Source organism: Misgurnus anguillicaudatus, chromosome 10 (assembly GCF_027580225.2).
Source record: "Misgurnus anguillicaudatus chromosome 10, ASM2758022v2, whole genome shotgun sequence".
Taxonomy (NCBI): Eukaryota; Metazoa; Chordata; class Actinopteri; order Cypriniformes; family Cobitidae; genus Misgurnus; species Misgurnus anguillicaudatus.
In genome coordinates, this window is record NC_073346.2 from 17,865,110 (window position 1) to 17,882,435 (window position 17,326).

Consider the following 17,326-nt stretch of genomic DNA (forward strand, 5'->3'; position numbering starts at 1 on the left):
AACCCATAGAGACACCCAAGAGCCCTGGAGAGAAGGTTTGAGGGGGGGCATAGTTGACATTCTGGGATAATATTTCTCATCCACTTCAACATGAGGTGCTCATATGAGCAACGCACTAATTTTAGACCGAGCGAGTGCCAAAAGAGAAGTAAGGTTAAGAAACACGTAGCAGGAAAGTTTCTTAGGTGAAAGAGATTTAATCTTCAAGCAAAACTAGAGAAAGAGCGTGACAAGAAATAGAGAAAGTTTGGATAGAGTAAATAAAGAAACGTGGGATGTGATGAAGCTCTATTAAACCTAACGGACAACAATATAATCACAAATTATTTACACTGAATTGTGGCTCAACAGTGGCTCTGTTTTATCCACATCACACTTAATAGAAACACATCTAGTTTATGCATAATACAAATCAACGCAAGTATAAATAACACCTCATCCTATTAAATATGTGTTTAAGATGTCTTGTCTGCTGTTATATTGTTTATTGAAAACCCTGCACGTAATGTGATCTGGTGTGCTAGTGCCCAAACCACGCTTAACTACTAAGACTTTATTAAGCAACTAGCGTCAGATTACGCAGATTTAATAGCCAACACTAGTCAATGAAATGGTGGTGCTGGCCCACTTTCGTTAGTCATGCAAACGCATCAATCCCTATTAGCTGTTGGCTATGCTAAATTAAAGCAGGGATGGGCTATTTCTCAAGAAAGCATGAGATATGCCCCTTCAATATACAAATGCAAGCAGTAAGAAATCAATGTATTTCGTTTTGTACAGAAAATCAAGCCATTTTCTTATGTCGTACAATAAAGTATCAGCAATGCAGATTAATTAGACAAAGCGTCATAGCACAGCAAGTCATGTAAATGAAACAGTAAACAGATCTGTTGGTCACTGACTTAATATACAGAGCCATCAAAGTTACATCGGTTTGATTTCTGACATGTACAGTATAAGCTTTAAAGTACTGAAAACCGTATTGACAAGCAAGGCTAATACCAGTGTGCAAAACATTATAAAAATTCCCTACTCTGTATATTGAATGGTTCACAAGTTATTTATAACATCAATGAATTGATTCTTGAGCAGCAGCGGACTATAAAAGAGCTTCTGCTGCTTAACTCACTGGCGGTCCCGGCACGGCTAAGCATTGCTTTCGCTCTGCTGGCGGAAACATTTGTCCAGAGGACTGAAGGGAAGAGAAAGCAACAGGAACAAAACCCCAGCAAAGATGAGAATGGCCCCGGCCGAACCCACACACGCTACTGACCAGGACATCTCGTGATGGAGAGGGATACTGTGGTCGCTCGCCAGAAAGGACAGTACAGATTGGTGGAAAACAATGAGGGAGAGGAATACCAGAAGACCTGGGAAAAGTAGTGAGAGAGAAAATTCGCTCATTTAGATTTATGATGCCATTTAGGGGTTTCTTTAAAAACTCTTTTTGAAGTTAATATTATTACATAGGCCACCTACTAAGTTTTGGCTTAGGATAAGTCCAGACCCATTAATTCAACACTGTAAAAAATGTTGCTGTAGTTTTGCAGCTGTTTGCCAGTAACTTACTGTAGATTTGAATTTATGTTATTTATGGCAACAGTTTGTTCAAAGTTACATGAACATTAAACATTAACAAGTCTTTATCTTTATAGAATAAAACTACACTGCAAAAAATTATGTGTTAATCCTTCACACATTGTGTGTGTCATGCCATTTAAGGCGTTATTTCATTTTAAATTAAATGAAAGTGACAAAACAAGTTGTGTTTAAAACAGTGATGGGAGTAACGCGTTACAATTAATTCTGTTACTTTAATTCCACTACTTTTAGTGGTAATGAGCATGTAACAAAGTATTTTTTTTAAATCAAGTAAAGCAGTTACAATTAGTGAAATTTAATTGATTAAATTATTTAATTTTTTTCACACTGGAACACATGTTATATTACATTAACCTTAAACGCAATCACAGCTTCAAAAACACAGGAAAAACGGGACCTTTAAAGTGCAGTGCATCCTTGAGATTTTTTTTTGCCAATATGATGCCTTTCAACATCATATTTTTCAGAGGATGCTTGCATTTTCAATCCTTACCTTACTCTACCCTTTGAACTGCAGGGATATATATATTATATTCAAGCTTCTAACACAGACCCAAGCCTACACTGTAAAAAATTTGCTGTAATTATGCAGCTGGTTGCCAGTAACATACTGTAGAAGATAAAGACTGAAAATGTTTCATGTTCATTTAACTTTGAACAAGCTGTTGCCAGTAAATAACATAAATGTAAACTCTACAGTAAGTTATAGCCAGCTGCCAGTAATACTGTAATTTCTACAGAAATGTTTTACAGTCTAACAGTAAAATCTGAGCTGTTAGAAAAGTTGTTTTATAAAACGGCTCGTTCTGGTTCTTCATTCTGATTGGTTGAAACGCGTTCTAAGCCGTGATAAAATACCCCGGTAAACCCACGGTTCAGACCGCATCACAAGTATCACTGCGCCACTGTTGCTGCGTATTGATTTATGAAAATAAACACCACAGTCTTTAATCATTTTTTAATTTTTCTACCTTTGCACAATTATGGCGATATCCAGATAAATGTCAATAAATAAAACATTTAATCAATAAAGAGAAAACGTTCTCTGAAGTTTTTTTTGTCTTATTGATATTTCCGCTATTATCCACTGGAGGGCAATCTTACCCAACTTAAACACTGAGGCATTCACTCGACACAACAGCGTTGTGGTGGATTTAGCGTGTGTTTTGATCAGGCTCTGAATCTGATCTCTTACAAAGTTCCTCACAAAAATGGAATTATCTCCGCATTTAGCTGAAAATTTGAGAGGTGATAACTGATAAGACAACAAATGAAGGTAGTTTTTTGATGTTGTTGGAAAGCGGATGGACTGTTCTTTCATTTGATATCTTATGTTTATTTAAAGAAGATCATTTTTCTGTAAGGCATTCAACTAAAACTGGGTGGCAACTTAAAAAAAAACGCTGACGGGGAAAAAGTTAAGCATGCTTACAAACATATTTGATCATCACTTCAACAGTTGCACGATATAAATGTTAATGTATAAATTAGATGAATGTTGATTTATAAAATAAACACCATAGTCTTTAATCATATTTTCATTGTGCCTTTGCTGCGTCTCTGTTGTTTGTGAACTGCGCTCTGTTGCAGCCACACTTGATTCTGAGGAACTACTTTGTTTGGCAGAAGAGTAATATTTATACTAATATAATTACAACTTATTTGTGTTTTATTTTATAAAATCCCGCTAACGTTATGCATATGAAGTAACCGTTTTATAAACGCAATAAACCCCTCGAAGCGTTGGGTTACCAGTGCATTTTATAACAGCTAAGGGGGTTTAGGCACTCCGCTTCGCGTCGTGCCTAACAACGCCCCTTAGCTGTTATAAATGCACTGGTAACCCACTGCTTCTTGGGGTTTATTGCTTTATTAACAAAGCCCCAGAAACATCCAACAAGAAGAAATAAGAAAGCATCTCGATTATTTCATTTACGGGCGGTACATTTCACATATAATCTCGCGCGGAAAAAGCCAACATGCTGTCTGACGCTGCATTATGAAAAGTATTTGCAGCTGGCTGCGGCGCCAACTCCTCGCACAGCGGGTCTACATTTAGAATCATTTACATTTTATTACATTTAATTATTAAATGATTACATTTTAGAACTATTTGTTTGTTGATGGAGCAGTGTGTCTGCCTCTGACAATTTAATTATTTTTATATTGCAAGCCTGTTTTTGTATGTACATTTAACTTTCCAAAAAATAAATAAAAAATAAATAAATAACTATTTGTGCGTGCAAAAGATGCGAAATGTGAACCGCCTCTTAAGAAATCTCACTTATGTACTTAATTTACTGTAGGTTAAATGGACATATTTGTTATTCTGTGCTGTGATGAAGACAGAAATATTAGTGCCTTGTGACGGTTTCATACGCTGCATTTTTTGAGCAGTTTCTGGATGAAGGCGGACTGCTGACAACGATTCGTGTTGACAGAGTTCAGGAAAAACTTGATAATGTCAAGTTTAAAATGAATTTGCCCTTAAGATGCGTGAGAAAACACAGGCGCACTTCAGATATAGATGCGATATAGATGCGATTAAAGCATTTACATGGCCGCATATTGCGATTAAAAAAAAGACGTATGCCACCTCTTTTAATACGATTATACTTGAGCTTAAAAAAGTATAATCGCAATATTGTCAAAATCACATTATGAGGGTGCATGTAAATGTAGTCACTGTCACACACTTAGCTAAGATTTGCCAAGTCTGCAATCAAAAAGTGAATATTATTGAAGAATTTTGACCTTTTGAGTTTATTTGACCTATATAAGCGACATTTATTTTACAGGGAACATTATAGCCTCTAAGCAATCCCAAATATTAGGCAAACTAAAAACCTCTGATCCAACGATAATATATAAAACACAGCTTAGAACTCATATGGCCAACTTTATTTCTAAAGATGCCAGACTTTATTATGACTCAGATCTAAACAAAGTGGGGCAGTTTCCCAGACATGGCTTAAATCTTTTCCCATTTTTCTAAAATGCATGTTTGACCTGTCTTAAGTGAAAACAACTTGCACTGCATATCTTAAAATTTCCAAGTGCCATTGTTTTGTCTCAAAATTCACACCAGTATTGTTTTTGTACGGTATGTTTGTAAAAACTACTTTAATGTCCTAATATAACTAAGGCCTAGTGTCCTGGATTAATCTAAACCCTGTACAGGAAAATGCCCCAGTGTGTTGTCAAAGTCATTCATTATGTCAAGAACATTGACTTACAGACTCAATTAAAACTATTCTGATGCATAACTGTTGTAACTATGTGAACGGTGTTACTGCATGTTTTTCAGTAGTGTAAGACTCTTTTATGGTGTTTATGGCAGTAACATGGAGTTTAGATTGAGTTTTACCTGAGAGGACGAAGCAGACGGTTGCGGGTTTCAAGAAGAAGAGCACACTTTTACTGAGTGACATTGTGATACACACAGAGCCCATGATCATCATAAACAAACTGAACAAAGCCAACATCGCAGCTGCAATATGCAGACCTGTAAGTGAAAAATAGTATACTATTCAGTCATGTTTTGCAAACAGTCCTCAAAACAGACAGAATAAAAAAGTAAAGCAAAAACATTTTAATGCATGGCCATGCACCACTTTTGTATAATTAATGATTTATATACACTGCTTTATTAAAATATGGATTGATCAGGAATGTGAGATATGATAATGTTTGCTTATTGGGACAGTAAAGGAGGAGAGAGTTATTAAGAGAACAGAGGTCTACGTGAAAAACTTACCTTTATCTGTCGTTTTCTTAAATATAACACCATTTTCCCCTGAAGTGTAGAATTTAAAGTATGTGCAGTTTGATTCTGAGGGACAAGAGAACAAAAAATGAGAGGTGCAGAATGAAGATCAGTCAAAGAAACAGAAAAAGGCACTTGAGCTCACTGCTGTAAAGCCCTGTGAGGACCATTGTGTATTAATGCGCTAATAAGAAAGAGCAGCTTTGATAGAGAGAGAGAGAGAGAGAGAGAGAGAGAGAGAGACAGAGAGAGAGAGAGAGAGAGAGATGGAAAGACAAAATGAAGGAGGATAAAATAAAAGTCTTTTAGTATAAATATGTTAGCATTGGGGATGTCTATAAACTACTGTGCTCCAAAACAATGACAAAAATTCACATTTAGAAAATGAAAGTCTCTCACTTCCACTAATACTGACCAATGAATGTTATGACATCATTCTGCACTTCAGCATCTAATCAGATTTCAGGCTGCAAGATAAATGCTACTGACCAGTGTAATAAGGGGGGAGCCATTTAATGCTCCGCCCTTTCCATGGAAATGATATCAATCAAACAAATGGATTTCAGTGGGTCTTTAAAATCTGGCATCAAGACTCTCGTGCATCTTGTTTTTGAACACAAGAACAAGTATAAAACTACTAATGAAATCAATATATCAAATTAGTTAGACATAAGATGCAGTAAAAAAACAGAACATCCATGAACACTAGATATGATTGGGCTAAAGTGGGTAATGTAATATTGAACAGAGCTCTTAAAAATACATAATAGAGAAGCTGTGCATAAAAGCAGGGTGACATGTTGCCAGCTATATATTGTACTAAAATAGTACTTTATATCATTTAAATGCCCCATGCAAACTTCACTATGCCATGTCACTAAATTTATAATCAAATTCTTGCATTTTGTGGGAAATTGTACGGAAAAATGCTCATGCGAATTCTCAACTGTGGTGTTGTGTAGAATCTGTTATAGGTCCAAGCAAATAATGAAACTGTTACTTTTAAGGACTGACAAAACACTCTGTGCCTTACATAATAACTTCTTGTCTCAGTAGCTGTGTGTTTATACATGTTGTTATATGAGAGGTAAGATGAATATCCCAGACTGGAATATAAACAGCTATGAACAGTATTAATATTAGTGTTTTACTGTACTGTATGTGTGTGTAACAACAGCACAGCAGATTCAATTTGATTTGTAAATCTTATTGTCCTTATTCTTTCAACTTATTTGTATTTTTATCCCATTATTTCATTCTCCAGTTTCCCATGAGCAATGCAAACATACTAAATCAGGAGGATGAGTCATTATATTCAGTATGCAAAACAGAACACAGTAGGATATGATAAATGTTTCAGACAGTATGGTATGCTGCAGTGTTGTCACATGACCTTATCACGTTGAATGTTTATTTTAGCATGTGATGTCTATTTATTATCTTGAAAATTTGTTGTGTTAAAAGTCTTGGCAGTCTGAATAAATAACAAGCGCATTGCATTGTGGGATACAGCACCTGGTAAAGTGTGCTCTATTGAATACAAGATGTTTCGGCAAATGCTCATATACACAAAGCGTACACTGTAAAAATGTGCACTTCAATTTAAGTATAATAACTTGGATTTACAAGTCATTTCAATTTGTTTATCTTGACTGGTAATGAGTTGCTGTAAATCAATCAATCAATCAATCAATCAATGTTATTTATAAAGCACATTAAAAACCGCCTAAGCAGACCAAAGTGCTGTACATACTGTAGCATAAAAAGTTAACACAAATAAAAAACAATCACAAGATCAGGGCATGTTAAAAGCAATAAGAAAGTTTTAAGTTTAGTTTTAAAAACAGAGATAGAGGGTGGAGGCCTGATATGGAGGGGGGATGAATCTGGGAAAAGTATCAGTGGTTCTCAAACTGGGGGCCGGGGCCCCCAGGGGGGCTGCAAGATGGTGCCAGGGGCCCCAGTTTTATGACATTTTATCAAATAAATTAATTTATCATGAATTCTGGGCAATTAAACCTATAGAAATTAGGCTACTAACCAACAGCACTACTTTCTATCATTTAATATGTTTTGTTTAATTAAAAGTTGAGTTTTAGAACAGTTTTTTGTCATAAATTTTCTTTGGGGGGGCCACGAAGGTATGCGCCGTACACAAGGGGGGCCGCACCCTAAAAAAGTTTGAGAACCACTGCCCTAGATAACAGGATCTTCAACGCTATCTCACAAGAATTCATACATATTTTACGATTTGGCTAATTCGTATTAATTCATACAACCACATTCGTACATTTTTGGACGATTTGCCTTGACCCCTGTGACCTTGGGGTTAGGTGAGGGGTTAGTGGTTGGGTTTCGTTTCTTTTTCACGAGAATCATATATTTTTGCACAATTAACTTTGTATGAATTCATACGAATTAGCCAACTCGTAAAATATGTACGAATTCTTGTGAGATCAGGCTGGGATCTTAAAGATCTAGATGTATATGATGTCAGTAGATCAGTTAAGTATTGGGGAGCATTAAAGTTAAGGGCTTGCAAACAAACAGTAAAACTTTAAAATCAATCCTGTATTTGACAGGAAGCCAGTGTATAGAGAAATTAAAATGGCCGTAACGTGGACACATGCACTTCACTTTTGAGCAGCCTTGTGGCAGCATTTTAAACTACATCAAATGAGAAATGGCAGATTAAGAGACTCCAAAATACAATGAATTACAGTAATCAAGGCAAGATGTTATGAAGGCATAAATCGCCATTTCTCGCCATTTCGAAATTTGCACATGGATAAAAAGGGCTTACCCTTGTTAAGAAGATGGAGAGGGTTGTCTAACTTAAGGCTACTATCAAATAAAAAGTCTAAATTACTAGCAAAATGGGTTTGATATGGGGCAAGAGAAATCAAGATTAAAACCAGTAGCACGGTTTCCCTGGGGCCAAACAATATGACTTTGGTTTTGTTTTCATTGAGATTTAAAAAATGGTTGGCTAGACTAATTTAAAGGGACAGTAAAAAGGGGTTTAAGTGTTTTATTAATCAAAATCAATGTCTTTATACATAAATATGTCCTCGTTGGCATCAAATGACCTCTGCGAGTGTCCACGGTAGCTTCCATGTCGTTAATACTGATAAACTATAATAGCAGAGAGGGACAAAAAGCACTAGCCTACCAACGCGTTTCCACAACGTGTTTTCGTTCAGAACACATAAACCAGCCAGTACATAACGGCTACCGTAGTTGCAACACGCATTTGAAAAAAACGAGGTGCTAGAGAGCACTATTCGTTTGAATGCAAAAGAAAATTTCATCACTTATTGTCCCTTTAAGTTTATTTAGACATTCAAATAGTGGCTGTAAAAATTTTTCGTTGTCATGGTGGATTGGAGGGTATTTGAGTGTCGTCTGCATAATATGCGTGATAGGAGACTCCATGTTTATCAAAAATAGAGGCCAGTGCAAAACAACATAGGTCCAGGAATTGATCCCTTAGGAACGACACAACCGAAAGGAATGTTTGAGGAACTATGATGCCTTAAGTGAACATACGATCAAAACCATTGTAGCACAGAACTTGAAGGCCCACATATCTCAAGGTGAGACGGTAAAACGTTATAAGCGACCAAATTAAATATAATCAAATTATAAAATAAAGTTGAAATAAGTTAAGATAATTCAGGTCTTAACCTATCCATATTTTTCAAATTCCTCATTTTTTCCTTTTTAAAAGGGTTGCAAATCCAGACAGTGGACCTCAATATATAATGATTTATATTACATTCAATATATGCATTTTAATTATATTGGATTAAGTTTAATTAAATTGGATCAGGAATAGGATAAGCGGATGTCACTGTCACCTACAGCAGTTGATTTCTTGCCAGTCATTAAAATGTAAATAATAGTAAGTTAAAATGACTTGTAATCCGAGTTGATTGAACAAAAAAATTAACGCAGCAAATAATTTTTTACAGCGCACCAGTATTGTTTATAAAATTTCATTTAAGTTTAAAACTACTTAAATGTCCTAATATAACCAATGTCTAGTCCTGGATTAATCTAAACCCTGTCCGGGAAACTGCCCATATAACTTACAGCAATTCATCACTACACTATAAAAAGTGAAAATTTGGATCAACTTAAAAAATTACTTAAATTTGTAACAACCCAGAAATGTAAGTTTATTCAACTTAAAATTTCACTTTAGTTTTACAGAAAATCTAAGTTGAAAAAACCTTTACATTTTTAGGTGTAACCAATTAAAGTATTATTAAAAGTTGAACCAACTTTTCACTTTTTACAGTGCAGACTAAAAATGTAATTTGAAATGACTTGTTAACCCAAATTGATTATACTTAAAAATTTGAGTGCAACATTAAGTGACTGTGTATAATGACCAGAGAAGTAGGTTAGTATAGTATTCTAAACATGTAGTAAGTATGTAAAAAATGAGTTCTCTCACCTCCATGCAGTTCTACCGGTCCACAGGACTCTCTCTCCGGGTCGATGTCTGACACCCATAGTGTGCGCACGCATGATTTCCAAAGGCCGTAATGTGCCATCTCACACGTCTGGTTGTTCCTGAAGTGTTTTGGTTGGGATAGCTCCACCCAGAACTCTGTGCCCATACCCAGTATCGTCAGAGTAACACCTATGACTGCGACGAAAAATGACAGCTTGATCTTGCCCTCCGAGCTGTCACTCAGCCGATGTTGTCTCGTTCTTTTATTGGGTCGCCCGACCTTAACTCCAAGTCCACCTAATGCAGCCATTCCTCTGCCTTCGTCTTCTTGCTGCAAGAAAAGGTTGGACCACATAGCCGATGCTTGGAGATAAGTGGGAAAACTCCCAAAAGAACAAGATGACTATAATAAAAAATTCAAGCTGGACTTGGCGGGGCGGTGAGACAATAAACAGAACACACAGATGTATAGCAATAGAAAGCTCAGGGAAAGGACGAGAGATGGTGATAAAGTAAATGTTCTGTGATGTTAAAAGAATCCAGCTTTCATGAAATTCAACAGACAGAGGGTCATTTTTAAGGCGCACAAATTAAACACTACAAAATATAATACAATTATTAAGATAATTAAGACTTTGACAATGAACTAGACAAGAATAATAGGTATTTTACAAACAGTTGTTGAGAAACAAGGGATGTTAAAACTGGACTGAGGTCAGCAGTAAAAAGATGAATTCTTCTTTTAGTTACCCTATAAAGAAATAGAGAAAAGGAAGAATTCAAATGGCAATACACAAAAACACAAAGAATTTGTTTAATAAAGATTTGCCCCAGTCTGTGAAATCCAGGCCAAATTTTTATAATCTAATTACACTGTAAAAAAAGAATTGTTGGTTCAACTTAAAAAAATAAGCTACCGTGTTACCTTGAAATTTCGAGTTAATTCAACTTAAAAATATTAGTTGATACAACAATTTTTACACTTAAGTGTAAGTACCTCAAAATATTAAGGCAACCAGGTAACTTTTTTTAAGTTGAACCAACACATCTTTATTACAGTGTATGAGAGAGAGTATCAAAGTTTGATTTTACTGCAAACTTTAGGTTATCAAGGTTTTAATTTCACAAAATGCTCTTTATATTATGTAGCATGACTTTACATAGAAAACAGTAAATCATAAAACAATGATTTAAGCTGGGTTTTTCACAGACACAGTTACAAGTAAACTATTTATTATATCAGACAGTAACTGCAAACCTCTTAGTAAAGTGAGATATTGAAACTGCATGTGCCATAAAGCATAGACCTACTGTACTATATAGATTAGAAAGCACATCTTTACTGAATTGTTCTGTTTTATATTAGCCAGGTATTAATAGCAATAGCAGGAAAAGCCACAATACCTAGTAGAGGACGTATTATATTTCCTTGTGTTGAATATACTTTCAGAGAGGGTTAATATGAGTTATGATTAGATCACGTTGTATGAGAATTGTCAGATCACACTGACACATGCCTGTTTGATCCGTGCCATTTTAAGGCCTCATAAATACCCGAGCATTATGCGTACGGTATTCGATCTATGGATGGTGGGATTCAAGGTGTGTGTTGTGGTATTCTAAAAAAAGATGAGGGATTGGGAAGAGTTTAACATGAAATGAACAAACCAGCACATGAGACACAAGGTTGTTTGCATTAGGTGTTTATACATGTGTGACGGGAATACACGGAGAAGGTCTTAAGCTATTATCATAGTAGTAGTAGTACAGGAAGGCAGTACTATTTGACAGAGTTTAATGAAGCCAAATACCCACACAGGGCCAGTGGAAAGCAAACAAACATTTGGTGCATAGCCAAATAGCGTGATACAATATGTAGCGTGATACGCTCATATGCCATCATGATAATATTAACATACACTTTTCAGCTGGCTATTAATATATGTCTCTATTAAGGCAACTGCACTTGTAACAGCGTAATTAACACTGTTTGACTCATTAAATTTTTTTCTAATCGTTGGTCAAACAAATAAACTAATCACAAAAAATCTTGTTGTCCAAATATATCAAACCACACAGTAAGAGTTATTTGGGGGCCATTTTATGTGGTGTATACGGTACAGCAACAGAGATACAACAGAGTGTCAAAACTCTAAACTTGAACTTGTAATGCAACATTGGCTAAAATTAACTTTAACACAAAGTTACCCTTCAATAAGAAGTTACATTAATACTATTGGCTGTTCAATAAGGAAAATCAAATTAATTGCGATACTATTAATTGATAGTATACAATACTATTAATATAGCCTACTATTAATTGCAATATAGACAATGTGCATATGTGACCAACGAACATCCAGCAAGCAATAGTCGTCATTTCACCACCTACACTCTAAAAACGGCTGGGTTATTTTTGACCCATAATGAGTAAATATTGGACAGAACACATGCTGGGTTAAAAATGACCCATGCAATGTTGGCTTGTTGTTATGCAACCATGGGGTAAAATAACCCAGCAGTTGGGTTAAAACAACCCTGCATTGGGTCAAAATTAACCCAACCATTTTTAGAGTGTAGGTTAACTATATACCTGATATTATCCGGCTATGAGTAACCCACTTCCAGCTAAAATAAACTTGAATTTGGTCATCTAAATAACTTGCGATATGTATGGTATTTTATCATATCAGCAAAATCAACAGTGATTACAAGGTGTCTAGTTTCATCTTTCATTTATTTTTTTGGCTATGGTAACACGTCTATTACATTGTCACGGACAGCCCAAATTCTTTTAGCCTATGTTGGTATAGCTATTAGACATCTTTTAAACACAAAATTGCTTGCTGGACACGTACACAAACCTAGCAACTTAAATCGCAGCCAAGATGGCAGACAGGAAAATTTATCAGATGCCATTTTGGCAGCAAGAATGGAAGAAATCAATTATGATGTTTAAACAAGTATCAGTTATCCCTTTGCTTCAGCTCCAGACATTCAGTATTGAGTTGTGTAATAAACATAAATGTCACACTACACTAGATTATACGCAGACGCAGTGAGCAGACTGCCAGACACTGAGAAATAAACTTAACTTGACTCTAAGGCCACATGAAATCCATATTCAATAATTCATATATTCAACAAATAATTGTGTATATTAGTCCCATTACTTTATCACATCTTTACTAGAGGTTATATATGTATAGTTATAATATACACTGATATACTTGAGCATTCAAAATTATAATAAAAAATATGAATTACAAGAAAAAATTATTAAACGCCTTTAAAAAAAGGTACCACCAACTAGCTGTCATGTACGCACAGTAAAATACATTAATATTAAACTGTATAGCATAGTTCAAATGTAACACAAAAACAATTATATTACATAAAAGGCTTCTGTCACATCACACAGATTTTATTAAAACTCTATCAGTATGCGTGTATGCAGCAAGTGCAATGAAATGCCAACAAATGTTATTAACAATAAGAGCAATCGAATCCTGACCTGTTCTGTGTGGGTGCAGATCTGATGACTAGATACATAAAACTCAGTTCTGAGAGGAGAAGAGGGAGGGACATACGGAGAGAGAGAGAGAGGGAGAGAAAGAGGGTAAGTGACAGTAAAAGAAGGAGGGTAAATAGGTATAGGTTTTATGCAATCCAGTTTACAATAGCTTAACTACTGGTAGAAGTTGAAGATGGTGCCAGCATGAATATTTGGGCTTTTGTAAAACACCAACAAGTTTATGTTGGTTTGAGTTTTGCATGCATGCGGAAAAGTAAAGTGTATGTCAGCTGATCCGTGAACGTTTGTGTGTGTGGATGGGCAACGGTGCTATTTTGGACAAACACCTGTTAATGATATTAAGTACGCAGGAGTTACAGTTGCAAAGACAGAAAGGAGAGAGAGAGAGGACTGTTTATCTGGTAAGAGAGCAGCTGATAAACGAGACAGCAGCTTAAATAGTATTAGATGACTGTAAATCAAATAGAGGGGCGTGCAGGAGGTAAAAATGAAATGAGAGGCTATCGAGGTTCCTTGGAAGAGATCGTATCGGGGCATTGACAGGAAACATAATAGATTAGAAAGTTGGGCCAAGATTTCGCAAGATTTCGCAAAAATGATCTTTAAATAGCACGTAAAATGTGTTATTTTGTATGCTTAGTCATCTGTATATGCAAATACCACTGTGTGAATACTAAACCACTCTGGGAGGGAGCAACATGTTAAGTAATCAGCCATATTTGTTGGTTAGGTGGTTACATCTGAAATCAGTGATACCACAATAACAGATCGGCAGGCAACAATGCAATTCGTTTACATAAAAGTACAGCCATTTCCTAATCAATAATTTTACATCTGAAATGAATGAAAACTGCCTGTTTTATGAAAATTTGCAAAACAAAGCAGACTATACAGTTCCACTATAAAGGTCCACTGTGTAGATTTTAGTGGCATCTCGTGGTGAGTTTGTGAATTGCAACCAACAGCTCAGTCTGCAGCTCACCCCTCCCTTTAAAGGAAAACCACCGTTTTTCAATATTTTACTATGTTCTTACCTCAAGTCAGACGAATCAATACATACCTATCTTTTTTCAATTTGTACATTTTATCTTTGTTCAGCGCATCGTGAATGTGTTAGCATTTAGCCTAGCCCCATTCATTCCTTAGGATCCAAACATGGATGAATTTAGAACACTTCCATGTTTTCCCTATTTAAAGACTGTTACATGAGTAGTTATACGAGTAAGTATGGTGGCACAAAATAAAACGTGGCTATTGTGTAAATGAGAATTACATTGTATGGCGAAAGAGCAATTAGTTTGCAGCACTTCGACCTCGGCACGCAGTAACATCATCAAACTAAGTGCACTTCCGCCATAAAATATAGTTCTCATTTTTTATCCGCTTAAAAAATCGCCATGTTAACGCCAAGGGGGGGCAATAGAGGGCCGTGCCTCCCCAGATAACACAACGTGCCCCCCCTAATCTTATGATTAAACTTATTATTGAAGGTAAAAAAAATTATGTGAACTTGCTCCTTTTCATATCATATGAACACTCTCGCTCTCTTTTGGTGAATGGGCATCCTCGCAGTAGTATATAACCACAGAAAACGTACTACTGATTTCTACTACAACGGTAACTAAAACAAACGATCTTTAAAATTTAAATCAGATAATTTAACGCATTGCTACATTAAATGTAATAATATAAAACTCATTTATATGAAACAAAATAATATTTATAATAAAACATCACCAAAATAGCCCCTGTAATCCTTTCTTAGACTCACCTAATTATTTATTCAAATACAAAAGCCAATGGCAGGTCTCCAGCAGCATACCTTTAAATACGTTTATATTTTGTATCATTTCTGTTTATTAAAATAAGTAGTATGGGACATAGTTGATATAAATGTTATAAGATGATCATACAGTAAGCATGTATTGTAGGTTTATACGTCACTCGTTATTCCTTAGACGGTTTTTTGGTTTTAAGTGTAGTAAAATCATGGTCAATTTTCACAAGGGGCAGCTGGTTATTGCTGGGTATTGTGCCATCATCAGCTCATGTCTGAGAAAAACTCACACGCAAAAATCAACATGAGAGGAAAGATTGAGTTCTTATGAGATTTTACTCCTGTGACCCGCTGCGATTATTTTAAGGTGAGTACACTTTTTTATGCTACAAATCACGTTTGTTTGATTCCTACCCGGTATGTATTGCTGTTATTGCGTTGTTGGTGGAACTGAAGACTCGTGACATCGTGCATAGGTGTGAGGTAACTTATGTGTTTTGTTGTCCTTGACCTTGACTGGACTTGTATTTTAAATTAGTCTGTTCAGTCTGTAGACGTTTATTTTATTTCGTAGGCTGCAGCCTCCAAAGGTGGCATTTGTAGGCTGCATACGTCTTCAAGACTGTATTTCAGAATATTAACAATTATAAACTTGACTATTATTCTTAGTTATTCGTAAATTGTTGTAACATGCTTACGTTTGGCAAACGTAATGCTCAGTTAACTTAAATAAAGCAGGCTTGTTTACGTAAGAAGCCTGCATACGTGACCTCCAGAGGCAGACTTTAGATTCAGAAACTTGAAGTGTGCCCCCCATGAAAACAAAATGCCCCCCCCCCCCTCTGTATAGTATGTTCTGGTGACGGCCCTACTAACATGTGTAACTATGTAACAGTCTTTAAACATGGAAGTGTTTGGTGGCTTTTAAATTCGTCCCTGTTTGGATCCCACACGTACGTCGCGGAGACGTCTGCTAAATATCGCTTCATCTTCTGTAGATCGGCCGCGAACATTGAAAAGTAAGACGTCTGCAATATCTCTGCAAGACGTCTTGGCGATGTCTTGAAACATTCGAAATTTTTACGAGCTGCATACATCTTCTGGAGATCTTGAATCCGAGCAAACGCAGACGAATCAGCTGACCGAAATGCTCAACTCATTTCATTGTTTACACTCATTTCTTGTTTAATTGTATTGAACACAAACAAAAAGATTGAAAAAAAAAAACCCTCAGCTGCATATAATTAGCTAGTTTTTTAAGAGTTTTGCATTTAATTTGCATTCATAAAATATAATTATTATATACCCTACCTCATATCACGTGTAATATAACATGAAATCATACCCTTATTTGCGTTTAGTCCAGTTTCACTTGCATATTTTGCAGTTCTGACGAGACGCCTGCATATAAATTGCGTTCATGTTTTAAGTGCAGAATAAGACACATAAAGGTACTCAAAGTACCTTGTACACAGAAATAATCTTACTGGCAACATTTTAACAAATACACTGTAACCAATAATGGACAGCAGTCTCTGCACCGTTCTTTAACTTATATCTATATAGATGAAGAAACCTTATACAATGTTAAAACACATTATACATGTATTCATTTGACCAGGTATTATCCAGCATCACAGCATGAATTGTTTCGACAAGTTTGTTTACCAAATTCAATTTATGAAACCTATGTGCTGAATGTTCATTACATCCAGAACTTAAAGCTATGACATTTACTACCTGCTCATTTAATCACTGCACAAGACCCAGAGCTGATCATGACACTTTACATTTTAGACTTTGCATGTTCTACATAAAGAAGGAATTCTTTAAAAATGAATGAATTTATAATAACCCTAAAAATGAAAGCATTAAAAACACTGTGATGTAGTAAGTGCTGAAAGTACCATGTGACACTATGAATATAATCACAAATAATGGAGACTGTTACACAAGACTTAGATGCAACTTTAATTACAATACAACATTCGGTACACCAGGGGATTTTAAATTGTGTGTCAGGAGGACCTACTTGTCCGTCACACAGTAGGTTAAGGTGTGTTGCACACCGTAATGATGCAACAACAGTTTGGCCAAATTAATAATTAACAATGACAATGGTTTTGAAAGAATATACCATAAAATATTTGGTATTGCAAATAAACTTATATTTACTTTACATTA

General features: G+C 35.6%; 1 protein-coding gene across 7 annotated transcripts in view; it reads right to left on the bottom strand.

The window, feature by feature from the left end:
* Window positions 1-177: 177 nt before the first annotated feature.
* Window positions 178-17,326, bottom strand: part of cacng6b (calcium channel, voltage-dependent, gamma subunit 6b) — a 30,838-nt gene continuing 13,689 nt past the window's right edge. The window contains exons 2-7 of one of the 7 annotated variants that reach the window (XM_055209789.2): window positions 13,345-13,393; window positions 10,503-10,581; window positions 9,831-10,161; window positions 5,360-5,434; window positions 4,970-5,107; window positions 178-1,370 (exon numbers count right to left, since the gene is read on the bottom strand). In XM_055209789.2, the coding sequence (XP_055065764.2) occupies window positions 1,147-1,370; window positions 4,970-5,107; window positions 5,360-5,434; window positions 9,831-10,161; window positions 10,503-10,581; window positions 13,345-13,382 (885 nt within the window). In that variant the 5' untranslated portion in view covers window positions 13,383-13,393 and the 3' untranslated portion in view covers window positions 178-1,146. Of the gene's footprint in view, window positions 1,371-4,969; window positions 5,108-5,359; window positions 5,435-9,830; window positions 10,582-13,344; window positions 13,400-17,326 lie in introns of those variants that run through there. The other 6 variants (XM_055209796.2, XM_055209790.2, XM_055209792.2 and 3 more) reach the window with 6 other exon arrangements.